The sequence below is a fragment of the Coregonus lavaretus genome, assembly GCF_964263955.1.
Source record: "Coregonus lavaretus genome assembly, chromosome: 39".
NCBI lineage: Eukaryota > Metazoa > Chordata > Actinopteri > Salmoniformes > Salmonidae > Coregonus > Coregonus lavaretus.
This window is the reverse complement of record NC_140026.1, coordinates 23,121,405-23,147,384: the sequence shown is the minus strand read 5'-3', so window position 1 is coordinate 23,147,384 and position 25,980 is coordinate 23,121,405. Positions and strand designations below refer to the sequence as shown.

General features: G+C 42.8%; 1 protein-coding gene across 1 annotated transcript; it reads left to right on the top strand.

The window, feature by feature from the left end:
- Positions 1–787: 787 nt before the first annotated feature.
- Positions 788–25,980, top strand: LOC311113046 (glycogen phosphorylase, muscle form-like). The gene is made up of 20 exons (XM_084156173.1): positions 788–1,150; positions 16,760–16,861; positions 17,233–17,311; positions 17,466–17,569; positions 17,797–17,928; positions 18,017–18,128; positions 18,342–18,424; positions 18,538–18,681; positions 18,912–19,004; positions 19,293–19,439; positions 21,903–22,066; positions 22,175–22,289; positions 22,387–22,488; positions 22,594–22,741; positions 22,825–22,883; positions 23,117–23,258; positions 23,496–23,703; positions 24,001–24,135; positions 24,249–24,315; positions 24,533–25,980. Exons 1-20 carry the CDS (start codon positions 908–910, stop codon positions 24,683–24,685), a joined length of 2,532 nt encoding a protein of 843 aa, XP_084012299.1. The 5' UTR covers positions 788–907; the 3' UTR covers positions 24,686–25,980.

The window sequence follows — 25,980 nt, the reverse complement described above, 5'->3', positions numbered from 1 at the left end:
AAAGTAATGCTGGTGCTAGTGCCAGCTGAACTAAAGAAGCAAAAGTGAGCAAGGATTGTGTGGGAAATGTCAAATATGGATGATGAACGGGATTCTAGGCTCACAGACAGTTTAAACAGGGAATCTGCAGTTGCTACATAAATTTTTGGAGGTATTGATTTATATTGATTCTTGAAGAATATAACTTATAAATTCATGAGTTTAGTTCAACTGTCATACTGCATCAGAGCTCAAAATATTAGCTTCTTTTACTCCCATATTTGTAAACGATGTAAATGTAAACAAACACTGTATAGCCTCAAAACATAAAACTATAATTTTGATATCATGGATGGTCAGTCCTTGCATCCATAGCACTGTCTATGAATTTGAGAGTAGTTACATTTCTCCAGGCCCATCCCTCAGCTTTTTACCAAAACAGAGGGTAGGTGACTTTGTTATTGTTTCAATTAAGGACTCTAGCTATGTTTTGAGGCTATAGAGTGTTTGTTTACATTTACATTGTTTACAAACATTAGAGTAAAATAATATTATATTTTGGGTTCTAATCAGTGGTGGAAAAAGTACCTAATTGTCATACTTGAGTAAAAGTAAAGATACCTTCATAGAAAATGACTCAAGTAAAAGTGAAAGTCATCCAGTAAAATCCTACTTGAGTAAAAGTCTACAAGTATTATGCCTAACCTTAAAATGAGACCAAAAAGCAATTTTTTGTTTTATTGAATCTTTACGATATAGACTTTGTGGCTGTGCTATCTAGTGTAAACCCCACTGGCTAGAGGGAGGCAGGGCACAATGTGACACGCACAGGCGTAACACAGTTAGTTACTTGCCTTCTCTTATCAGCCTAGGTTGATATTTGCCATTCGGATCTACCGTCGTACATAGAAAATACGCATTTACCAAGATGCCTAAGCCACTGACAGACCAGGAGAAGAGAAAGCAGATATCGGTGCGAGGGCTTGCAGGAGTGGAAAATGTTTCAGACCTCAAGACTAATTTTAATCGCCATCTCCACTTTACGCTCGTAAAGGACCGAAATGTTGCGACCAAAAGAGACTACTATTTCGCCTTGGCCAACACCGTGCGCGACCATCTGGTTGGCCGATGGATCAGGACGCAGCAGCACTACTATGAGAAAGACCCCAAGGTAAGCAGCCGGGTTGCCGCAGTGACACAGTGTTCCGGTCCCCTCGCAATCTTCGGCTCGTATTGCAAGCTTCGGCACGTAGGCCTGCGCCTCTGTCAGACTCCGGGGAAAGGGGGGTGGCTTTCCCAGGGAAATATCACAGCGCATTATGTGAAATTAGGCTTTAGTCTAGACTCTAGCCTAGGGATGCGCTTCAGACGCTAAAGTTACAGAAATGTTATGCTCATAATATAAATTAATTGAGGGGAAAGTAGACTATTTAATCCTCAATGTGATTATGCAGTGAAAATGGTCATGGTTGCCAAATTCCACATTGAGCGCTCCATCAAAGCCCATTGCGAGTTAGGCTACATCATGATGTTGCATGACTGGATGAGAAACCATTCAGTACATTTCTGTATATCTCATTCTTAATCACTGAGTTATTAAATCAACTGGAGACAGCATCCAAGATGGACGCCCGTCTTTCTCAACATAATCTACTCACGTTCGCATACTAAGTTTTTTCTTAATAGAAATTCCATACATTTTGAAGAATGCAAATTTAAATGTGTTACATTTTTAAGGATGTATAGATTTTTGTAACACAAAACATCACAAACACATAACAAAAATACATACAGGGTTTTACATTCAAATACATTTAAAAAGCTTAAATCTGCAATATGCAACTTTTTGGGCGACCGACCAAATTCACATAAAAATGTGAGCTATAGATCTGTCATTCTCATTGAAAGCAAGTCTAAGAAGCGGTATATCTGTTCTACGTGCGCTTCTATGCTTCCTGTTCTTTACGTTTTTGTGTCTTTTACTTTCCGGTTTGTACACCAGCTTCAAACAGCTGAAAATACAATACTTTTGATATATAAAATATATTTCACAGCGGTTTAGAAGGTACAACGATTCTCTACACAATACTTGCTTGTTTTGTCACATAAACTGACATTAGGCGAACTATTAGAATTTTAAGAGTAGCAATAGATTTCATTACTTTCTTATTCTTTCAGAGCATATTATTCAATGTTGCAAAGTAATTATTTAATTTAAACCTTTAAAAATGTTGAATATTATGTTTTCTTACTTAAAGAATGTCATTTTATGGAAGTAATATTGAGCAAGAATTATAAACAAATTCATCACATACTGTTCATTAGTTGAGAACCTTGGATTATTGAACAGAAATATAACATCATAAACTTGCCGTTTGATGTCTTTACCAAATATTTTCCCCAAGTCCAGTTGAAGGTCTACCCAGAAAATAGTTACATACACACATTGGAAAAATACATGTTAAAGTGATTCTGTCCAAGAATTTCTCATTTACATTTCTAATATTTACAAATTAGAGAGCGTGTTTCTCTCACTTTGTTACTGAGCACATATTTGTACAATAGAGTCCATACCTTTGGCCAATTTACAACACATTGCAAGTTCCACGTAAATGTAGCTATTGGAACAACGCTGTCATCAAATGTTTCTCGAATAATTTAGGTATTGCATTATTTCTCAAACAACTGAGACACTCTTAATGAATTCTAGTGAATCTTTTTTTTTCATTTAAACAATTTACTATCTGTGATATGCTAGATGCATTGCTTAAGATTGATGTAAAAACGAAATCCACTGGGGCTGATATGCTTGATCCATTTTTGCTGTAGATCTCTGCCCCCTTTATTGCTGAATCATTAACCCATATTTTTAACCTGCCGATTATATCTGGTACCATCCCCAAGGTTTGGTGGGCGGCCCATGTACTCCCCCTTCACAAAGGTGGTGACCCTAAATAATTATCGCCCAATTTCTAAACTTTCTTGCCTAGCTAAAATATTACAATCCTTGATTAATTCTCAGCGAAGATCTTTCTTATCTTTGAAATGTATTCTAAATGTACATCAGTCGGGTTTTAGACCAGGTCATACCACTATCTCTGCTGCATCCCTAGTTATAAATGATGTGGTTAACTGTATGGATAAAAGGCAACATTGTGCTGTCTTCTTCATTGACCTGACAAAGGCTTTCGATACTGTTGATCACTCACTGCTAATTCAAAGGCATTCCTCAATTGGCCTAGACCAGGCTACATGTAACTGGTAAAAAAATTACTTGATAGATAGAACTCAATGTGTATCTACTGATGGTGTTACATCAGGTTTCATGGATATTACGAAAGGTGTCGATTCTGGGTCCTGTACTTTTTACTGTTCACATTAACAATATCGACTTGTCTGTAAAAAAAAAAATGTAGCCTGCACTTGTATGCCGATAATACTGTTGTGTTTGTTATTGCCCCCACAGTTGACCAGGCTCTATCTGAACTACAGTCTGTCGTCATTGTATTACAGCAAAACTTTATTGACCTGAAATTAGCATTGAATGCAGGTAAAACAAAGTATATGTTGTTCTCTAGAGCGCATAAAAATAACTATGATGATTTAAGCATACAGTGCCTTCGGAAAGTATTCAGACCCCTTTACTTTTTCCACATTTTGTTACGTTACAGCCTTATTCTAAAATGTATTAAATATTTGTTTTCTTTCAGGAATCTACAAACAATACCCCATAATGACAAAGTGAAAAGTCTTTTTTTTGTTGTTGCACATTTCTTAAAAATAAAAAACAGAAATACCTTATTTACATAAGTATTCAGACCCTTTGCTATGATACTTGAAATTTTACCCAGGTGCATCCTGTTTCCATTGATCATCCTTGAGATGTTTCTACAACTTGATTGGAGTTCACCTGTGGTAAATTCAATTGATTGGACATGATTTGGAAAGGCACACACCTGTCTATATAAGGTCCCACAGTTGACAGTGCATGTCAGGGCAAAAACCAAGCCATGAGGTTGAAGGAATTGTCCGTAGAGCTCCGAGACAGGATTGTTTCGAGGCACAGATCTGGGGAAGGGTACCAAAAAATGTCTGCAGCATTGAAGGTCCCCAAGAACACAGTGGCCTCCATCATTCTTAAATGGAAGATGTTTGGAACCACCAAGACTCTTCCTAGAGCTGGCCGCCTGGCCAAACCAAGCAATCGGGGGAGAAGGGCCTTGGTCAGGGAGGTGACCAAGAACCTGATGGTCACTCTGACAGAGCTCTAGAGTTCCTCTGTGGAGATGGGATAACCTTCCAGAAGGACAACCATCTCTGCAGCACACCACCAATCAGGCCTTTATGGTAGAGTGACCAGACGGAAGCCACTCCTCAGTAAAAGGCACATGACAGCCCGCTTAGAGTTTTCCAAAAGGCACCTAAAGACTCTCAGACCATGAGAAACAAGATTCTCTGGTCTGATGAAACCAAGATTGAACTCTTTGGCCTGAATGCAAAACTGTCATCAAGGCAAAGGGTGGCTATTTGAAGAATCTCAAATATAAAATATATTTTGATTTGTTTAACACTTTTTTGGTTACTACATGATTCCATATGTGTTATTTCATAGTTTTGATGTCTTCACTATTATTCTACAATGTAAAAATAAAGAAAAACCCTTGAATGAGTAGGCGTGTCCAAACTTTTGACTGGTAGTGTATATTATTATAATATATCATTTGGGCTGTTTTGGCATTAATAAGTGTTGCATATCAGTTTGCAAAAAATAAAAAATAAATATTATTGAGTTAATAATGCCGCATACAAACCTGGTCTGTTTTTTGCTTTCTTGAGTAAGGCATCTCCAAAATGCAGGTGTTTCAGCCTAGCTCAGTGTTTTCTGTGGTGGTGGGGCAGCCAGCGGAAAAGCGTAGGGGTTGGTAATGTTCTTTAGTTGCGCCGTGATTGGCTCAGTTCTGTCACTCATGGGGACACTACATCACCGCAAAATCTACGGGGAGAGCTCGAAAATTCAAGCCCCTTGGGTGCTGCCATAGATTTACATTAGAAGTGCCCATCCAAGAAGGCTCAAGGTCATTGGCCAAAGATAAAATGATGTCAAATCACGTTATATCTACCGTAGCTTTGATTGGACTGATCATGTCAACATCATACTTTCAAAATCTTAGCTAGCAAGCTAGACAAGCAGTCATCATCATTAATCAAGTGGCAATCTACTGGCAAATCCTTTTCAATCCTTGTCATATGAAGAGAAATTATAGATAAAATGTATCAGTGCTTATCGGCCATTAGACATAAACATTACTCAACAAGTTGGAATTGGCAAATTCAACAATGAGTGGTTTGGAAGGAATCAGTGGCTAACTGCAAGCTTTGCAAAGCAATCACTAGCCTGCTATTCAGTGGAGAGGGTGTGTGGTCCAAGTCTGGGTTTAAGGGTCTCTTTTCCAAGCTTAAAAGGATAAACATTCACTTGCAACACACCATGGGCCAGAAAAGGTTGAATACATTGGCCATGCTGTCAATCCAGCATGACTTCTGCCACGTCAAAACAACTGGAAACACGGAACTGGGAAATCTCAGACTTCAGTGAGTTGAAGACAACTGGGAATTCTGAAAAAAACGAGCTCTGACTGGGAAAATAAGTTTAACGGTCATCCAACTCGGAATTCCAAGTCGGAAACCCGGGCCTCTTTCTAGAGCTCCGACCTGAAGATCACTGACGTCATGATTCAACCTTGTTTTTTTTAGAGTTCCCAGTTGTCTTGAAAGCACCATAAATCCAGAGCATGCCAGACTTTGATGACAAAGTTTAATGACAAAATATGCCAAGGAGAAGGACCACCGCGTCACCTTCCAGATGAGGCAGGTCGAGGACAGGCAGAAGTTCATAAACCAGGTCAGAGTCAGATAGGTACAGGACGGCAGGCAGGCTCGAGGTCAGGGCAGGCAGAATGGTATGGCAGGCGGGCTCAGGGTCAGGGCAGGCAGAAATGGTTTGGAACCGGGAGGACTAGAAAACAGGGACTGTACAAACAGGAGCACGGAAAAACCGCTGGTAGGCTTGGCGAGACAAGACGAACTGGCAACAGACAAACAGAAAACACTGGTATAAATACACAGGGAATAATGGGGACAAATGGGAGACACCTGGTGGGGGGTGGAGACAAGCACAAGACAGGTGAAATAGATCAGGGTGTGACAAACTTAGCCTACTGTTCTGACTTGGTGATGCACATGTAGCGATAGCCTGTTTTGGAGAAATGTAATCACATAATTTTGTAAGCTTTCATTGTCTGCTTATATGCCCCCTTTATTTATCCTAAGGTTCTGACTTGGTGTACAAGGAGAATACTGTAAGAACGGCCAATGTTCTGAAATATTTTGCTGTACATTTCAAAAGTGCTGAACAAATAGTTATATTGACTACGGCCGTCCTAGTTCGCTCATTAATGTCTTAATCGGATTGGCTCTTATCCGCTCGTCCTTCCCTTGATAGCCAGGTGTATCGGTGGTAAGGATTCACTCCATGGTGCTAAAAAGAAAGCTCTGCTGTTGGGACAGCTTTATGTAGGCCCCAACAGTTTGTCGGCACCGTTTGTCACTGTTATAGTGCAATTAATGTATTGTTTAGTGTTGTGTTGTGGCTTTGCTGGCATGCATAAAAAAGATTTACATGCTAAAAGTGCCACTGCACATACCATTCGATTTGTAAAGGGTAATTGATACAGGCTATACCGGTAGCCAACTCTAATTTCATATTATGAGACAAAAACTCCCCCACCCACTCAGCAACGAAGAGTAGCCTACCCCGTGCTCGCACGGCGACATCGGTCCAATGAATAGCCTAAAATAGGATATTCTACATGCAACAGACTGAAGACTGAACACACACTCAGGCCATTAGCGAAGAGAAAGAGCAGGCAGGCCAGCGCGAGGGAGAGAGAGGCAGGGCAGGCAGAACCATGCGCATATGTCTTGGTAATCTGCATCTTGCAATGTCTTAATTGTCTTGGATGCCTTGCAAATTCACCAAAGTAGGCTAAAGTTTGCCTCTTCCTCTCTGGTTTTCATTTAAATTACACAACTTTCTCCAGGCCTTTATAGCCATATAGTCTAGTTAGGCTATAACATGGAAAATAATGTTTTGTGATAACTGCACTGTGATGTATAATTTATAATTTTATATTATTATATGTTAACTATGTGGGGGGAAAAAACATACTTTTTAGGTTAGGGATTTTTCTTAATATTAAGGATCCCATTATGGAGTAACTATGTTGTTGATCCATCCTCAGTTTTTCCTATCACAGCCATTAAACTCTGTCATTGTTTTAAAGTCACCATTGGCCTCATGGTGAAATCCCTGAGTGGTTTTCTTCCTCTCCGGCAACTGAGTTAGGAACCTTGATAGGAACCTTGATAAAGATTACAAAAATTACTGTAAAATATAATTAAAATACTGAGCTATATTGTATGTTCCAAAACATTTGGAAATTATATTATTTTATACTAATACAATTGCTCAGAGAAAGCGATTTTGTTTAACAAGTAATACTTTTTTTCTCAAAAAGGTAGGGGTCAAAATGATTGACACCCCTCTTTTCAATACCTTTCAATACCTCACCTTGCGAGGATAATGCCACTGAGCCTTTTTCTAAAATATTTTATGAGTTGGAGAACACGTTGGGCGGGATCTTAGACCATTCCTCCATACAGAATCCTTCCAGATCCTTGATATGGCGGCAGGTAGCTTAGTGGTTAAGAGCGTTGTGCCAGTAACCGAAAGGTCGCTGGTTCTAATCCCTGAGCCGACTAGGTGAAAAATATGCCGATGTGCCCTTGAGCAAGGCACTTAACCCTAAGTGCTCCTGTAAGTCGCGTCTGCTAAATAACTAAAATGTAAATATAGTTTGTCTGCTCTTATGGACTGCTCTCTTCCATTCAAACCACTGGGTTTCAAGTCCAGAGACTAATTAACCATTTTGATGTGTGCTTGGGGTTATTGTCTTGCTGGAAGATCCACTTGCGGCCAAGTTTCAGCCTCCTGATATCTGAAATCGATGCCGTATTCTGAGGCCTTGAACCTCTTGTCCACTTTAGTAGTGTTGTTGGTGAGCTTCACAAAGTCCCCCAGCATGTAGGGCTCCACTGTCACACATTCCACCACCTCACCCGCCTCCAAGATCTGAAACACAACAACCAGCTGCCTAAACAGAAGGAAGGCTCACTTCTTCTGAAGATTTCTAAACATTACTAGTGCATTACATTTGTCATTTAGCAGACGCTCCTAGGACCAGTGGAAGTAAAATAGCCCCATAACATCAAAGATCCACCACCATATTTGTAGGTAGGTATGGGTTTCTTTTTTGCTCATGCATACCTGCTGTAAAATATGGTGGTGGATCTTTGATGTTATGGGGCTATTCTGCTTCCACTGGTCCTGGGGCCCTTGTTAAGGTCAACGGCATCAATAACTTTACCCAGTACCAGGATATTTTAGCCAAAAATGTGGTTGCCTCTGCTAGGAGGCTGAAAGTTGGCCGCATGTGGATCTTCCAGCAAGACCGTAACCCCAAGCCCACATCAAAATCCACAAAGAAATATGCTAAATGCATATACATGAAAGAAGCTACAGTGAGGGAAAAAAGTATTTGATCCCCTGCTGATTTTGTAAGTTTTCCCACTGACAAAGGCATGATCAGTCTATAATTTTAATGGTAGGTTTATTTGAACAGTGAGAGACAGAATAACAACAAAAAGATCCAGAAGAACGCATGTCAAAAATGTTATAAATTGATTTGCATTTTAATGAGGGAAATAAGTATTTGACCCCTCTGCAAAACATGACTTAGTACTTGCTGGCAAAACCCTTGTTGGCAATCACAGAGGTCAGACATTTCTTGTAGTTGGCCACCAGGTTTGCACACATCTCAGGAGGGATTTTGTTCCACTCCTCTTTGCAGATCTTCTCCAAGTCATTAAGGTTTCGAGGCTGACGTTTGGCAACTCCAGGACCTTAATGTGCTTCTTCTTGAGCCACTCCTTTGTTGCCTTTGCCGTGTGTTTTGGGTCATTGCCATGCTGGAATACCCATCCACGACCCATTTTCAATGCCCTGGCTGAGGGAAGGAGGTTCTTACCCAAGATTTGACGGTACATGGCCCCGTCCATCGTCCCTTTGATGCGGTGAAGTTGTCCTGTCCCCTTAGCAGAAAAACACTCCCAAAGCATAATGTTTCCACCTCCATGTTTGACGGTGGGGATGGTGTTCTTGGGGTCATAGGCAGCATTCCTCCTCCTCCAAACACGGCGAGTTGAGTTGATGCCAAAGAGCTCGATTTTGGTCTGACCACTACACTTTCACCCAGTTCTCCTCTGAATCATTCAGATGTTCATTGGCAAACTTCAGACGGCCCTGTATATGTGCTTTCTTGAGCAGGGGGACCTTGTGGGCACTGCAGGATTTTAGTCCTTCACGGCATAGTGTGTTACCAATTGTTTTCTTGGTGACTATGGTCCCAGCTGCCTTGAGATCATTGACAAGATCCTCCCGTGTAGTTCTGGGCTGATTCCTCACCGTTCTCATGATCATTGCAACTCCACGAGGTGAGATCTTGCATGGAGCCCCAGGCCGAGGGAGATTGACAGTAATTTTGTGTTTCTTCCATTTCCGAATAATCGCACCAACTGTTGTCACCTTCTCACCAAGCTGCTTGGCGATGGTCTTGTAGCCCATTCCAGCCTTGTGTAGGTCTACAATCTTGTCCCTGACATCCTTGGAGAGCTCTTTGGGCTTGGCCATGGTGGAGAGTTTGGAATCTGATTGATTAATTGCTTCTGTGGACAGGTGTCTTTTATACAGGTAACAAGCTGAGATTAGGGGCACTCCCTTTAAGAGTGTGCTCCTAATTTCAGCTCATGATCTGTATAAAAGACACCTGGGAGCCAGAAATCTTTCTGATTGAGAGGGGGTCAAATCAATTTATAACATTTTTGACATGCGTTTTTCTGGATTTGTTTGTTGTTATTCTGTCTCTCACTGTTCAAATAAACCTACCATTAAAATTATAGACTGATCATTTCTTTGTCAGTGGGTAAACGTACAAAATCAGCAGGGGATCAAATACTTTTTTCCCTCACTATATGCAAATATAGCAACAAGATAACAATATGAATTTCAAAAGTGGGATGCAATAACTTGGTGTGGTAGGCCAAAGTTAGAACAGGCTAAATTGGCAGTGGCTATTAGTGAAGCATTATATGTGGGGCAAGCATCAAACAATATAGTAGGTCAAGTTAGTAGGCAAACAAGCAAGCATTATTAACTCAAAAGCAGGTTCCAGATCTGTCTCTAGTAGCCTGGTCCCAGATCTGTCTCTAGTTGCCTGGTCCCAGATCTGTCTCTAGTAGCCTGGTCTCAGATCTGTCTCTAGTAGCCTGGTCTCAGATCTGTCTCTAGTAGCCTGGTCTCAGATCTGTCTGGATGGCCCAAACAGACTTTCTCTCAGGCTGTGTCTCTGTTTGTCTAGTTGTTGCACATCGTTTCCGTTCATTGCTCAAGCCGGCCTTGTGGCATTCTCTTACCTAATACCAAAGTTGCAGGGTCTGGATTCACAAAACATTTCTTAAGGTTTTCAAAATCCAGACTCAATGCATGGCTCACCTAGTCTCAACCTGCTTCCAAACAGCAGTACAGGGGAAGGGGGGGGGGGGGGATAATGCACCAAATGTAACTATTGAACGGCCATGCATGTCCCCATCTGTAGCCTATTGGCTGTCTTGACTGAGTCTGCTTCTGGCACCAATAACATCCCTTCTCCTTCTATAGCAGCTCCTTTATTGGTCACTTAGCAGGATGTTACAGTTTAGCACCAGCTCTATGTCTAACTATCTATACCTTTCAGTGCCAATATGACTGTGATGACAATTTGTAAGTCGCTCTGGATAAGAGCGTCTGCTAAATGACGAAAATGTAAATGTAAATGTTAATACGCATAAAAAAACAAGTGCACAAAAGGTGCAAAAAATTATGTGTCAATGAACAACTACATGTAGCATCAAGAAAACTGATCAATGAGTATGTTTACATGCACACTAATAATTCAATATTAAACTGCTTATGGCAGTAGGCCAGGCACGTGCACAGATAGGGGTCTATCTGTGCCTCCCACTTGCTCATTTGCCCTCCCACTCGCCAAGTGCCCTTTTGGATGGTGGTATAATTTTCTTTTTGTATACAGTTTTATTCATTGTACTGAACCCACTGCCCGCAAGTCGTCATGACATCATCAAGTTTGCCACCCTCTATGCCCACCCAGTCCGTTTGTTGCGGCTGTTGGTCTGACCTGTACAGAGCTTGCGCGCAAGGGTTAGACGTTCATCCACGTCCTCCAAACTTTACATTTCGAAGTGTTTTTGTTGCTCCTGCTGCTCGTAAGTTTAGGCACTCATTCCGAATGGTTAAGGTAAGGGTTAAGGTTAGGGATAGGGTTTAAAATAAAAAATAAAAAACAGCTTCCAAGAAGAGGATCGAACACACAACCTTTTGATCCAATATCATGGGGCCACCCCTGTCCACAACACCCTAGCAAAACCCTAGTGAAACCCAAGCCTACTTGATGGTAACAGCGCTCACTATTGCCCCTAGTGGCCAGTTTTGAAGGCATTTCCCGACGTCCTTAGGACATGGATAGACGTCAATCTAGAACTGTTTCCCAGTCTGCTCTGTCGGTCACGGGTCGAGTGTGTAGCTAGCTACCTAGTTTAAATATCAACAGTACTGCAACAGCAGCAAAACATTTGATTAACGCTTGAAAACACTTGATTTACATCATCATCAATATTCGGTCTGGTTGGCTGATACACGCAGCAGAGAGATGCAGAAAGAGAGAGGATCGGCTGCATCAATGACCCGCTGACTCAACTCCATCCCTTCAGTCGGGAGTTGGACGTGTGTCAAAGCAGCAGCAACACAGGTAGTCTAGACTCTAGCTAACCACAATATACTAAAATATCCACACAAGCCAGCCTGTCATATATCATGAGTTAGAAGATTATGAATATTATATTATTAAGTTATTATTTAAGATTTTAAGAGCATTGAAGATAAATCACAATCAGTCATTTTGAGCACCTGCCCCCTGAAAGGTCTGTGCACGGCCATGCAGTAGGTTTGACTATGACATTACTAGTCATATAAACACCTTAGTCTGTTTAGATTAATCGGCGTAAAGTCATAATCGACATAAGCAGTTCTCCTGCAACAGGGTGATCAAGTAAAGACCCTGAGAACATATTTGGCCAATACCCCCATGCCACCTAAGAAATATATAATCATTTGTTTACACTAATGCTTAGTTGATAACCCCTGGTCATCAAGATTTCAATTACATTTTTGGTATTCGTTCCGTTTCTTATAATAATAATCATCCATTCTTCAAGTTTACTAATGCATGAATGCATGAATAGCTGTAGTAATAGTAGTAACACTGCTATTAGTAATAGTATCCATCCTGTTATTTAGAGAGTTTATGTAACCCCATCTCCACCAATGATTGGCAACACCCTAGTCGCTCTAACCTTTTAGAACGGACCACCATTGCTGCTATTTTTAACAAGGGACTAGATGCCTTTGTCACTTTATCATAGTCATACTCAATGGGACAGTAGGGAGCTCTGCTTTACATGCCCTCGTTTGCATGGCCCCCTATTGTTGAAAAACCACATTTGAAATGTCACAGGTCAATCGAAGTCTCGGGTGTCGTTCCCTCCTAGCTTTTCATTTAGGATACCAAACACACCATCCTGATCAATTATGTTATAGCACTTTATACAACGAGTGAGTCTAATCCTGAATGCTGATTGGTTAAAACCGCATTCCAGCCGGTGTCTATTCCACAAGTTACCACCGGCTAAATCTATTACGTTAAAATGCCTATTTACTCTGTTCCATCTGACTGCGCAATCCACTGTCTCATCAGCCCAGCCAGGCAATTTATAAACTTGATCTCCACTATAAAAAGCATCTAGACATTATCTCACATTTCTTTTAGACTAACATTTAGTTTTCAGCAGTGGATATTCGTATAAACCTTGCTGTCTGTCTCTCCGACATTTGCAACATTGTTTCAATATTCAAATTCGATCTCCAGCAAAATGTCTATTGAAAAAAGGTAAAACGAAACAAAGTGAAGCTAGTTTGCAGTCTTTCCAGCTTCAGTTTTTGAAGTGATTGTTTTAGCTGTGTTGTTGGCTAACTCCTCTGAACAACAGTGTCCTGACGAGTGAGCACATTTTTTATGCCAGGCAAAATTGCGCCTCATTAGCTCATTGTTATGGATGTATCCAAATAACAGTAACTAGAAAACAGCTTAAACAAATGCAAATGCAGCTACTTTTCTGTTATTCTGGCTGCACTCTTTGACGTGACTGTAAGTTAACCGTAGTTGGCTAGCTAGCAAGCAAGGGATAAGAACGTTGCCAGCCAGTATGGCAATGGAACATTTAGAATGAACGACTGGGTCGCGTCCATAGATACAGAACAAAAAGACTGAACGACTGGGTCGCGTCTCTGGCAACCGAACCGATAGAATGAACGACCAGCTGGCTTGGGTAGCAACCCTAGATTTGTGTCGGGACTATATCTTGTGGAAGGATGAAATAGTATGAATAAATTCATCAAAATAATGTTTTTAATGAAAATATGTAGATCATTATTTAAATATGTTGGTAACCTGTTGTATAAAAGTGATAATGCCCTCGAAACCGGTGTTTGGAGGACATATTGGCACAACTTCGTCTCGGGCCTAACAACACCCATGCCAATATATCCTCCAAACACTGGCTTCTCAGGCATTATCACTTAAGGAGTGACCTTAGAAATACTGAAGCGGAAGAGTCATTTGCAACTAGAGGCAAAAAAAACTTTAGATCACCTTTACACCACACACAGAGATGCTTACAAAGCTCTCCCTTGCCCTCCATTTGTCAAATCTGACCCTATCTCAAACAGGAAGTACCAGTGACGCGCTCAATACGGAAGTGGTCCGATGAAGCAGATGCTAAACTACAGGACTGTTTTGCTAGCACAGACTGGAATATGTACCGGGATTCATCCGATGGCATTGAGGAATTTACCACATCTGTCACCAGCTTCATTAATAAGTGCATCGAAGACGTCGTCCCCACAGTGGCCATAGGTTCATATCCCAACCAGAAGCCATGGATTACAGGCAACATCCGCACTGAGCTAAAGGCTAGAGCTGACGATTTCAAAGACCGGGAGACTAATCTGGACGCTTATAAGAAATCCCGATACGCCCTCCGACTAACCATCAAACAGGCAAAGCGTCAATGCCTTCTATGCTTGCTTCGAGGCAAGCAACACTGCACCACCATGCATGAGAGCACCAGCTGTTCCGGACGACTGTGTGATCAAGCTCTCCGTAGTTTATGTGAGTTAGACCTTTAAACAGGTTAACATTCACAAGGCCGCAGGGCCAGACGGATTACCAGGACGCGTACTCAGAGCATGTGGTGACCAGCTGGTAAGTGTCTTCACTGAAATTTTCAAGCTCTCCCTGACCCAGTCTGTAATACCTACATGTTTTAAGCAGACCACCATAGTCCCTGTGCCCAAGAACGCCAAGGTAACCTGTCTAAATGACTATCGCCCTTTAGCACTCACATCTGTAGCCATGAAATGCTTTGAAAGGCTGGTCATGGCTCACATCAACACCATCATCCCAGACACCCTGGACCCACTCCAATTCGCATACCGCCCCAACAGATTCACAGATGACGCAATCTCTATTGCACTCCACACTGCACTTTCTCACCTGGACAAAAGGAACACCTACGTGAGAATGCTGTTAATTGACTACAATTCAGCATTCAACACCATAGTGCCCTCCAAGTTCATCACTAAGATAAGGACCCTGGGATTAAAAACCTCCCTCTGCAACTGGATCCTGGACTTCCTGACGGGCTGCCCCCAGGTGGTGAGGGTAGGCAACAACACTTCCGCCACACTGACCCTCAACACGGGGGCAACTCAGGGGTGCGTGCTTAGTCCCCTCCTGTACTCCCTGTTCACCTATGACTGCGTGGTTGTGCACGACTCCAACACAATCATTAAGACACGACAGTGATAGGACTGATCACCGACGATGATGACACATCCTACAGGGAGGTCAGAGACCTGGCAGTGTGGTGCCAGGACAACAAGATCTCCCTCAACGTCAGCAAGAAAAAGGAGCTATTCGTGGACTACAGGAAAATGAGGGCCGAGCAAGCCCACATTCACATCGATATGGCTGAAGTGGAGCGGGTTAAGCACTTCAAGTTCCTCGGTGTGCACATCACTAAGGACCTATCATGGTCCAAACCCACCAACACAGTCTTGAAGAGGGAACGACAACGCCTCTTCCCCCTCAGGAGGCTAAAAAAATTTGCAAGCTGCACCCTTTTTCCTCCAAACATAACGATGGTCATTATGGCCAAACAGTTCTATTTTTGTTTCATCAGACCAGAGGACATTTCTCCAAAAAGTACGATTTTTGTCCCCATGTGCAGTTGCAAACTGTAGTCTGGCTTTTTTATGGCGGTTTTGGAGCAGTGGCTTCTTCCTTGCTGAGCGGCCTTTCAGGTTATGTCGATATAGGACTAGTTTTACTGTGGATATAGATACTTTTGTACCGGTTTCCTCCAGCATGCATCTTCACAAGGTCCTTTGCTGTTATTCTGGGATTGATTTGCACTTTTCACACCAAAGTATATTCATCTCTAGGAGACAGAACACGTCTCCTTCCTGAGCGGTATGACGGCTGCGTGGTCCCATGGTGTTTATACTTGCGTACTATTGTTTGTACTGATGAACGTGGTACCTTCAGGCGTTTGGAAATTGCTCCCAAGGATGAACCAGACTTGTGTAGGTCTACAAAAAAAAATTCTGAGGTCTTGGCTCATTTCTTTTGATTTTCCCATGATGTCAAGCAAAGAGGCACTGAGTTTGAAGGTAGGCCTTGAAATACATCCACAGGTACACCTCCAATTGACTCAAATGATGTCAATTAGCCTATCAGAAGCTTCTAAAGCCATGACATGATTTTCTGGAATTTTCCAAGCTGTTTAAAGGCACAGTCAATTTAGTGTATGTAAACTTCTGACCCACTGGAATTGTGATACAGTGAATTATAAGTGAAATAATCTGTCTGTAAACAATTGTTGGAAAAATTACTTGTGTCATGCACAAAGTAGATGTCCTAACCGACTTGCCAAAACTATAGTTTGTTAACAAGACCTTTGTGGAGTGGTTGAAAAACTAGTTTTAATGACTCCAACCTAAGTGTATGTAAACTTCCGACTTCAACTGTAAGTAAACAAACTGGCACTGTTTGCAGCACTCTTTACATAGGTTATTGTGTTATAAATAACTTTTTTCTTTTGAAACAGTTTTTGGTGTACACTGGCGGTATTAATAGAGGCTTGTGAGTTAGTTGAACTCATTCCAATGCTCTCTCAGAAAGAGCTGTTGCTTGACTGGTCGCCAAGAATAGCACTGCTGTTTTTGCCAGCACCTGCTCTCTCCTCTTGGCTACTTGGCTGCTGCCACTAGTAGAATGAGGCAGAGATCATTTTGCATTTCTCAGGGCAACCACATGGGGGCCCACTACTGTTGGATGGCTGAAGGTGTGTTGAATGTAGATGATATTCTGTACTGTACTGTATTGCAGTAACTTTCCTTGATGTACCTTCCTCTGTTGTTCCTCTCTAGCGTGTGTACTACCTGTCCCTGGAGTTCTACATGGGGCGCACCCTGCAGAATACCATGGTGAACCTGGCACTAGAGAATGCCTGTGATGAGGCCACCTATCAGGTGACTGACGGATAGGCCTTAGGCCATAGGACCCTTCTGGCCCATGACAGTGTTCCATCATATTTACCTCAACCTAGTACATTGTCTGTGACATACACTCTAGAGGGTATAGAACTGGCACATTGAACGTTAATGACACTGACAATGAGTGCTTTTTTTCACACTTTATGCAAGATTCAATAATACTTTCTTATGTAAGAATTTCAGGTACATGGCCCTACTCTGAGATTGAACACTGCCCCATCCTTTTGTATTCAGATGCAAAAGCTTGACTTATTACACTAATGTAGCTCTATCCTCCCTCCATCCTATAATGTATAATGGCTAATAAAGTACTATAAATCTTAACAATGTATCTTCGTCTTCATCAGTTGGGTCTGGACATGGAGGAGCTGCAGGACATTGAGGAGGACGCCGGCCTGGGAAATGGTGGCCTTGGACGTCTCGCCGGTGAGTTCCTCCTCCTCTTCGGCTCTCGATTAGTCTACCTCACTGCTTCTTCCCCGCACAAATAGTGTAGCCAATGACAGTGATGCTCAGTCAGTGGTCTGGACAACCCTCACCTCATCTCATCTCTCCCTCCCCTCCCCACCTGTGCTCTCAGCCTGCTTCCTAGATTCCATGGCGTCTCTGGGACTGGCAGCTTATGGCTATGGCATCCGCTATGAGTTTGGCATTTTCAACCAGAAAATTGTCAATGGCTGGCAGGTAGTTTGACTGACTGGCAAATTTGACTATATTTATGTACATGTCTATGAGTGTATATGGTACTTTTCGGTGCTTGTTGGAGTCATGTGCTTTAGATGGTCTAATTATATGATTAATAATTTCTTACATTTTCAAATTTTTGTAATCTACTCATAGTAGATTCATGATGCTGTATAGTCATAATAATCAACACATAGTTCATTGTAGTGATTGACATATCTTCACAGGTAGAGGAGGCTGATGATTGGCTGCGCTACGGCAACCCCTGGGAGAAGGCCCGCCCTGAGTACATGCGACCTGTCCACTTCTACGGCAGAGTGGAGCACACCCCTGAAGGGGTGAAATGGGTTGACACACAGGTGAGAGACTACATAAAGAGGATACAACATAGAAATAATAATCATTGCCGACATAACTAAACAATACATGATCCTGCTATGTTGACAGGTAGTGTTGGCCCTTCCTTATGACACCCCAGTTCCTGGTTACAGGAACAACGTTGTGAACACCATGAGACTGTGGTCCGCCAAGGCCCCCTGTGATTTTAACCTTAAAGACTGTGAGTTACTTCTGGACTGTTTGGGCCTGTCTGGTTTATTGCTTAAACCTGCTGATTCAATTATGCATGAATTAAAATCTTTACAACCTTTGTAATATTATTGTCAGTAATCTAATTCACCAATCAGATTGTCAGGATTGGAGCTGAAAAACAGTACAGAGCAAGGCATTTTAAATGTATGATGTGACCAGAGGTTTTTCTACCGTTCTACAGTCAATGTTGGTGGCTACATTCAGGCTGTGCTGGACAGGAACTTGGCTGAGAACATCTCCCGTGTTCTCTACCCTAATGACAACGTGAGTAGAACCCAGTGTTTATGTAACCTTTATTTAACCAGCCATCAATTCACTGTTATGAGGAATTCATAATAAACAAGTGTGATGGACTGTGGTTCTGTGTTTGACCCTAGTTCTTCGAGGGCAAGGAGCTGCGTCTGAAGCAGGAGTACTTTGTGGTGGCAGCCACACTGCAGGACATCGTCCGTCGCTTCAAGTCCTCAAAGTTTGGCTCCACTGAGGTTGTGCGTGTGGACCTGTCCACCCTACCTGACAAGGTAAGATAGATACGATAGATATCCTTAGCGTCCTAGACTATGTTGTAACTGGATGATATGTATCAAAGCACCATATATTCTCCAAATGTCTTTGTTCATTGACCACTCTACGGTACTATGCCAAAGACACAATGGCGGAGTGTGAGACTATGCGACCATATGCAACAGTTTCCTTCCCTAACTGTATTGCATCTCTTGAGCTGATGTCGTCTCTCCTGCCTATATTGTAGGTGGCCATCCAGCTGAACGACACCCATCCTGCCATGGCCATCCCTGAGCTGATGAGGATCCTGTTGGACACGGAGCACCAGACATGGGAGAAGGTATAGTGCTGGTCCCCCTGCTTAAGCAAAAGCGTTGCACTAAAAATAGAAGTTTAAAGAATACTTACCAGATGCTCATGTCTCCGCCCTAACAATGGGCGTCGTTGTCCCAAAGGCGGGAAAGCAGGTGACAAGCTTAGGTCTAAAATAAGCCCGTAGAAACACATTGGGCTTATTTGAAACCTCTCGCTTCAAACTTTCCTCTCTGATGCCCCTGAATTGATTGACCAAACATTCACTAAGACAATTTCCTACTACATGAATCGTTGTATTTTTCCCCTCTCTCAGGCCTGGGACATCGTTACGCGTACCTGTGCCTACACCAACCATACGGTCTTGCCTGAGGCCCTGGAGCGCTGGCCCATCGACCTGTTCCAAAACCTTCTGCCCAGACACCTGGAGATCATCTTCGAGATCAACCGACGCCACCTGGAGGTAGAGAGAAGAAGAAGGAGGGAGGGAGGGAGGGGGGTGGAGTAGGAGAGAGACAGTGAGAGAGATAGAGAGACCTAAATGATCACTCCATATTACAGTGTGGGTCATAGAATAAAGACATGGATCTTACCCCCTCCAGACTGTACGATTTTAGCCGTCTTATGCCATGATGGGGGCGGCAGGTAGCTTAGTGGGTAAGAGCGTTGTGCCAGTAACCGAAAGGTCGCTGGTTCTAATCCCCGAGCCGACTAGGTGAAAAATCTGTCGATGTGCCCTTGAGCAAGGCACTTAACCCTAATTGCTCCTGTAAGTCGCTCTGGATAAGAGCGTCTGCTAAATGATTAAATGTAAAATGTAATGATTTTGCAGTCTCAGACAAAATGTCTGCATCATGGGAAAATTCTTAGGTCGTAAACGATTGTCAGACATCTTGGCTCATTCAGTGTGACAGGGTCCAGGTCTGCCGATTTAAGTACCACTACGTGTGGTCGTAGGCTCCGACAAAGTTCTGGCAGTGTCAGAAATGTTGAGCCTTTATCGTATAGTGTGGCTGATGTTACGAGCCAATCCTGGTGACTGACCTCAGCCACAAGGCCGTCATTATAAATAAGAATTTGTTCTGAACTGACTTGCCTAGTTAATAAAGGTAAAATAAAAATAAATAAACAAGGCACTTGACGATTATTGTGAATAGTCAGATTAATATAATAGTTTGTTTTAAACTTTTTCATACTTTGCAAGAAGAACGATTTCCCGTATAATCTTGTTTACATGATACATCTAAAATCAGGCTACCTGGTGGGATTTTGATAAATGTACAAAATCGGCAATCAAAATAAATGTTCAGCGACCATGTTCTTTTGGGGAAGCCTATTTAATTCTGAGTTCGGACATACACTACATGACCAAAAGTATGTGGACACCTGCTCGTCGAACATCTCATTCCAAAATCATGGGCATTAATATGGAGTTGGTCCCCCCTTTGCTGCTATAACAGCCTCCACTCTTCTAGGAAGGCTTTCCACTAGATGTTGGAACAGCACTGCGGGGACTTGCTTCCATTTAGCCACAAGAGCATTAGTGAGGTTGGGCAATGATGTTGGGCAATTAGGCCTGGCTCACAGTCAGAGTTCCGAATCCTCACAAAGGTGTTCTATGGGGTTTAGGTCAGGGCTCTGTGCAGGCCTGTCAAGTTCTTCCACACCGATCTCGACAAACCATTTCTGTATGGACCTCACTTTGAGCACGGAGGCATTGTCATGCTGAAACAGGAAAGGGCCTTCCCCAAGTTGGAAGCACAGAATCGTCTAGAATGTCATTGTATGCTGTAGCGTTAAGATTTCCCTTCACTGGAACTAAGGGGCCTAGCCCGACCCATGAAAAACAGCCCCAGACCATTATTTCTCCTCCATCAAACTTTACAGTTGGCACAATGCATTCGGGCAGGTAGAGTTCTCCTGGCATCTGCCAAACCCAGATTCTTCTGTCGGACTGCCAGATGGTGAAGCGTGATTCATCACTACAGAGAACGCATTTCCACTGCTCCAGAGTCCAATGGCGGCGAGCTTTACACCACTCCAGCAGACACTTGGCATTGCGCATGTTGTGTGGCTGCTCGGCCATGGAAACCCATTTCATGAAGCTCCCGACGAACAGTTCTTGTGCTGACGTTGCTTCCAGAGGCAGTTTGGAACTCGGTAGTGAGTGTTACGCGCTTCAGCACTCGGCAGTCCTGTTCTGTGAGCTAGACATTTCCACTTTACAATAACAGCACTTACAGTTGACCGGGGCAGCTCTAGCAGGGCAGAAATTTGACAAACTGACTTGTTGGAAAGGTGGCATCCTATGATGGTGCCACGTTGAAAGTCACTATGCTCTTCAGTAAGGGCCATTCTACTGCCAATGTTTGTCTATGGAGATTTCATGTCTGTGTGCTCGATTTTATACACCTGTCAGCAAAGGGTGTGGCTGAAATAGCCAAATCCACTAATTTGAAGGGGTGTCTACATACTTTTGTATATATAGTGTATATTTGTATGTGAAAACTACTTCTAAAATGCATACTTTCAGTTGTTCCGAATTCACTTCACTCGCACATAAGCATAGAGTGAGACTTGTGCTGCTGGTGCTGACACATGCAGATCAAATAAACTGCTGCAGTTTACGTAGCCTATGTCAGCTGACATAGCCTCACAAGCCAATCGCAGAATGTGACAACAGAACTGGAGCAAATATTACAATCTGGCCAGGTTGATATCAAGATTTTAATTTGGGAACATTGCACAGTTTGACGTGATAAAAGACTGAATCCGACGTACAGTCTTCAGGGCCTTTAGAGGATTAAGAGTTAGATGCAGTCCAAAACATTGCCTCAATATTTATGTGCTAGCATCTCTCGCTAACGTGATCAAAACAGGAAGGGCTGTACAACTACTATAAAATCCTTTGTCCCTTCTCCCTCAGCGCATTGCTAAACTCTACCCTGGGGACCATGACCGTCTGCGCCGCATGTCCCTGGTGGAGGAGGGCGACCAGAAGAAGATCAACATGGCCCACCTGTGCATCGTGGGCTCCCACGCTGTCAACGGAGTGGCCCGCATCCACTCGGACATCATCAAGGCCACTCTGTACGAAAACCGTTGTTTTATTTTGCCGTTAGCTATACTGTACTTTGCTATCCCATTGGTCAAGGAGATGTAGAGTGGCATTTGATCAATCGCTCATTGTGTCCCCAGGTTCAAGGACTTCTACGAGGTGGACCCCCACAAGTTCCAGAACAAGACCAATGGCATCACACCCCGACGCTGGCTGGTCATGTGCAATCCTGGACTGGCTGAAGTCATCGCAGAGGTATGTGGTGGAGAATACAGCTAAAGTGGAGGAAGAGTGGCTGTAACAGTAGTGTTTGATATAATTCTTCTAAACATGGGTCTTTCTGAATGTGCAGAGGATTGGTGAGGATTACATCCGCGATCTGGACCAACTGAAGAATTTGCTGAAGTTTGTGGACGACGACTCTTTGATTCTGGACATCGCCAAGGTCAAACAGGTCAGAACACAACAGTCTCTATTAATATGTTGTCAGTCATTTCAGTCACCATCTCAGTCTGAGACAATGACTATCACTCCTCCTAACACCTGTTTCTATCTGTAGGAGAACAAGCTGAAGTTTTCTGCTTATCTCGAGGAGCACTACAAGGTGAAGATCAACCCAAACTCCATGTTCGACGTTCAAGTCAAGAGGATCCACGAGTACAAGAGGCAGCTGCTCAACTGCCTGCACATCATCACTCTCTACAACCGTGAGTGGTACTCCATTCTTTCACAGCTCTAGTGAGAGACATTATTCAGTAAACCAAGTTAACCTGTCTTCTTTTTCAATCAGGCATCAAGAAGGAGCCCAACAAGAATTGGACCCCCAGGACTATCATGATTGGAGGAAAGGTGAGCAGCAATTAAAGTGTGATTACATCACAAGGATACACAGTGTATTGTAAAAATCTTAGTCATAAGATATCTTTGTTAGCCTGGTCTAACTGTTTGAGCTGTCTTGCAAACTCCTATGGAGACAACGACTATCGTTTTTAAGATCTGGGACCAGGCTAATCTTTTGTGCCCTCCCTGTATGAGATTTTGGCATCCATGTGCTTCCATATGTTTCTCTCCATTTTTCCCAGGCTGCCCCTGGTTACCACACTGCTAAGCTGATCATCAGGCTGATCACGGCCATTGGAGATATTGTCAACGACGACGAGGTGGTGGGCGACCGCCTCAAAGTCATCTTCCTGGAGAACTACAAGGTCACTCTGGCCGAGAAAAGTAAAAAAGTCACATAATTGTTGCTTCCTTTATTTATGCTCCCATAGGAGCTAAGTGACCCTCCACGTCTACCTTCTTTGTTTCAGACTTCGAGCTAGCTAGCGCCCGCCAAATTTTGTTAATGGTTCTAAGACACATTTTTCTCTGCCTGGTCACATCTCTCTATTTCTGTTTATCCTTGTCCCTCTCCCTCTCTCTCCCCCCCACCCCCATCTCTCTCTCTCTCTCTCTACTCAGTCATCCCTGCGTCCGACCTATCTGAGCAGATCTCCACAGCTGGCACAGAGGCGTCTGGAACTGGCAACATGAAGTTCATGCTGAACGGAGCGCTCACCATCGGCACCATGGACGGAGCCAACGTAGAGATGGCTGAGGAGGCCGGGGAGGAGAACCTCTTCATCTTCGGCATGAGGGTGGATGACGTGGACGCCATGGACAAGAGCGGGTCAGACAGTGGGGGGGTGTGAGTGGGTGGGTGGATGGATGGATGAAGAGGTTCTGGTCAGTGATGGTTGAGAAGACAAAAAGATTGGCATTGGATGATAGCTATGGAGAGAACTTTTGGATGACATGGAAGGATGCTTGCTTGGTAAAGTTTGGTGGAGAAGCCAAGACATTGGGAATGGTGAAGGATAGAACGGAAGGAGATTTTGGGGGGGATGACTTGGAAATGATGATAGCTGTGGTGACATAATGGAAAAAATTATGTTTTATTTTCTTTATTAATTTATCCATCTTCCAGATATGATGCCATGGAGTACTACAATCGCATTCCTGAGCTGAAGCAGGCCATGGACCAGATCTCTGGTGGATACTTCAGTCCCGACCAGCATGACCTCTTCAAGGACATTGTCAACATGCTACTGCATCATGACAGGTGGGGGAAAACACTGAGTCACTGAAAGAATACCCAAAATGCTGACACACTGTACTCTACAGTTATACACGCAGCCATACAATGTCAAACCGAGCATGATGTTTGTGTTGCAGATTCAAGGTGTTCGCTGACTACGAAGCCTACATCAAATGCCAGGACAAAGTTAGTGCTCTCTACAAGGTCAGTGTTTCATTGACTGAATTATTATTATTTTTTTTTCTTTCTTAATTTCTTTCTTTTTTGTAAAGTGTATTGAGACCTGTTTAAATGCACTGTAAATAAAAGGTGACTTGACTATTCCCCTGTCAATTCTAAGAGTTTTCCCACATATATAACATAACAGTATTCCTTCCTTCTGCAATGGTTTGAATTCCCCTCTTCCAATCCACCCCAACAGAACCCTAAAGAATGGACCAAGATGGTGATCCACAACATCGCCGGTTGTGGTAAATTCTCTAGTGACCGCACCATCTCCCAGTATGCCCGGGAGATCTGGGGCATGGAGCCCAGCCTGGAAAGGATCCCTGCCCCAGACGATCCTCGCCAATAAGCCCTAGCCCCAAAACCAGCCTCAGGCTTTTCCACATCCCAACCTCTGTTTTTCCACAGCCCCCAACTTCTGGCTTCCACAAGAAAAAACATTCTAACTTGAGAAATGGTTTAGAAACCTGAAATCTTCCCTATAACTAGTACCTTTTCATTGTGTTATTTAATTGTGGTCAGTATTAGTTGATAAATGACTATAGCAACCCCCTGTCCAGCTATGTGATGGCCAATAACCTGATTCCACTTTTAACCTCGACATTCAGTATTCATTTTCAATGGGCTTAATCAAAATCAGCATTCACCTTCTCAATGCATAGTCAACTGGCTGTGCAACATCAGTAACACTGTTCACCATAATTTAAGACAATTTGGCCAGAGAATACACCTTTAACAGTCATTGGGGTCAACAAGTAGCTTGAAACCTCACCACTGTCTAATGGTACCAAAACCATCTCTTCCAAGGATGAGACATAACGTTAGAGTGGCTTATCACAATACAGTATTGAAAATATGCACGTTCTTCTCACATAGACACTGTGATTCTACGGCTTTGGCCTGCCAATGACAACCTCTTTATTCTAATCTGCACCAAATAACTTGGTAGAGCATGGTGCTTGCAACGCCAGTGTTGTGGGTTCGTTTCCCACGGGGGGCCAGTATGAAAAATGTATGCACTCACTAACTGTAAGTCGCTCTGGATAAGAGCGTCTGCTAAAATGACTAAAAAATTTAAAATAATAATAATAACGAATCGGGTTCAATGGACTAGATTGACATGCTCATGTTTTGGGTAGCCCCCACACAATGCTTATTACTAAAATACATTGTGCTATAAGCTGTGTTTTGTTTAGCATGATCCCATCAGTATATCCTCAAAACGTTGTTCCAATGTCGGAAATGATGATCCTTCATTTATTGCAACAAACTAAGCCTTCTCTCCTCCACCTTCTCTGCCTAATACCTCTATGATTGACTATAAAGCTGCCTTAACTAAACTGTGTGTGTAGTTGTACTGCCTAAAGTGAGCCCATGAACACCTTGACTGCTCACTTAAGCAGCTAATTTTTTATGTTAAAATAAATACACATTTCTGGTACAATAATATTTTTCAGTGTTTGGAAGTCTTGGACTTAAAGTTATCATTATGCTAGTAATTGAGTGTGTAGGGTTGATGAAGACTGCACTTTCCATTAGTTTTTTATGTTTATCTTCCTTTAGGGAGAGTCTGAAAAGCACTGAAAGCTTCAACCCCTGCATTCTCTTGTTAATGTTAAACAACCGTCAATAAAGGAGACAAAG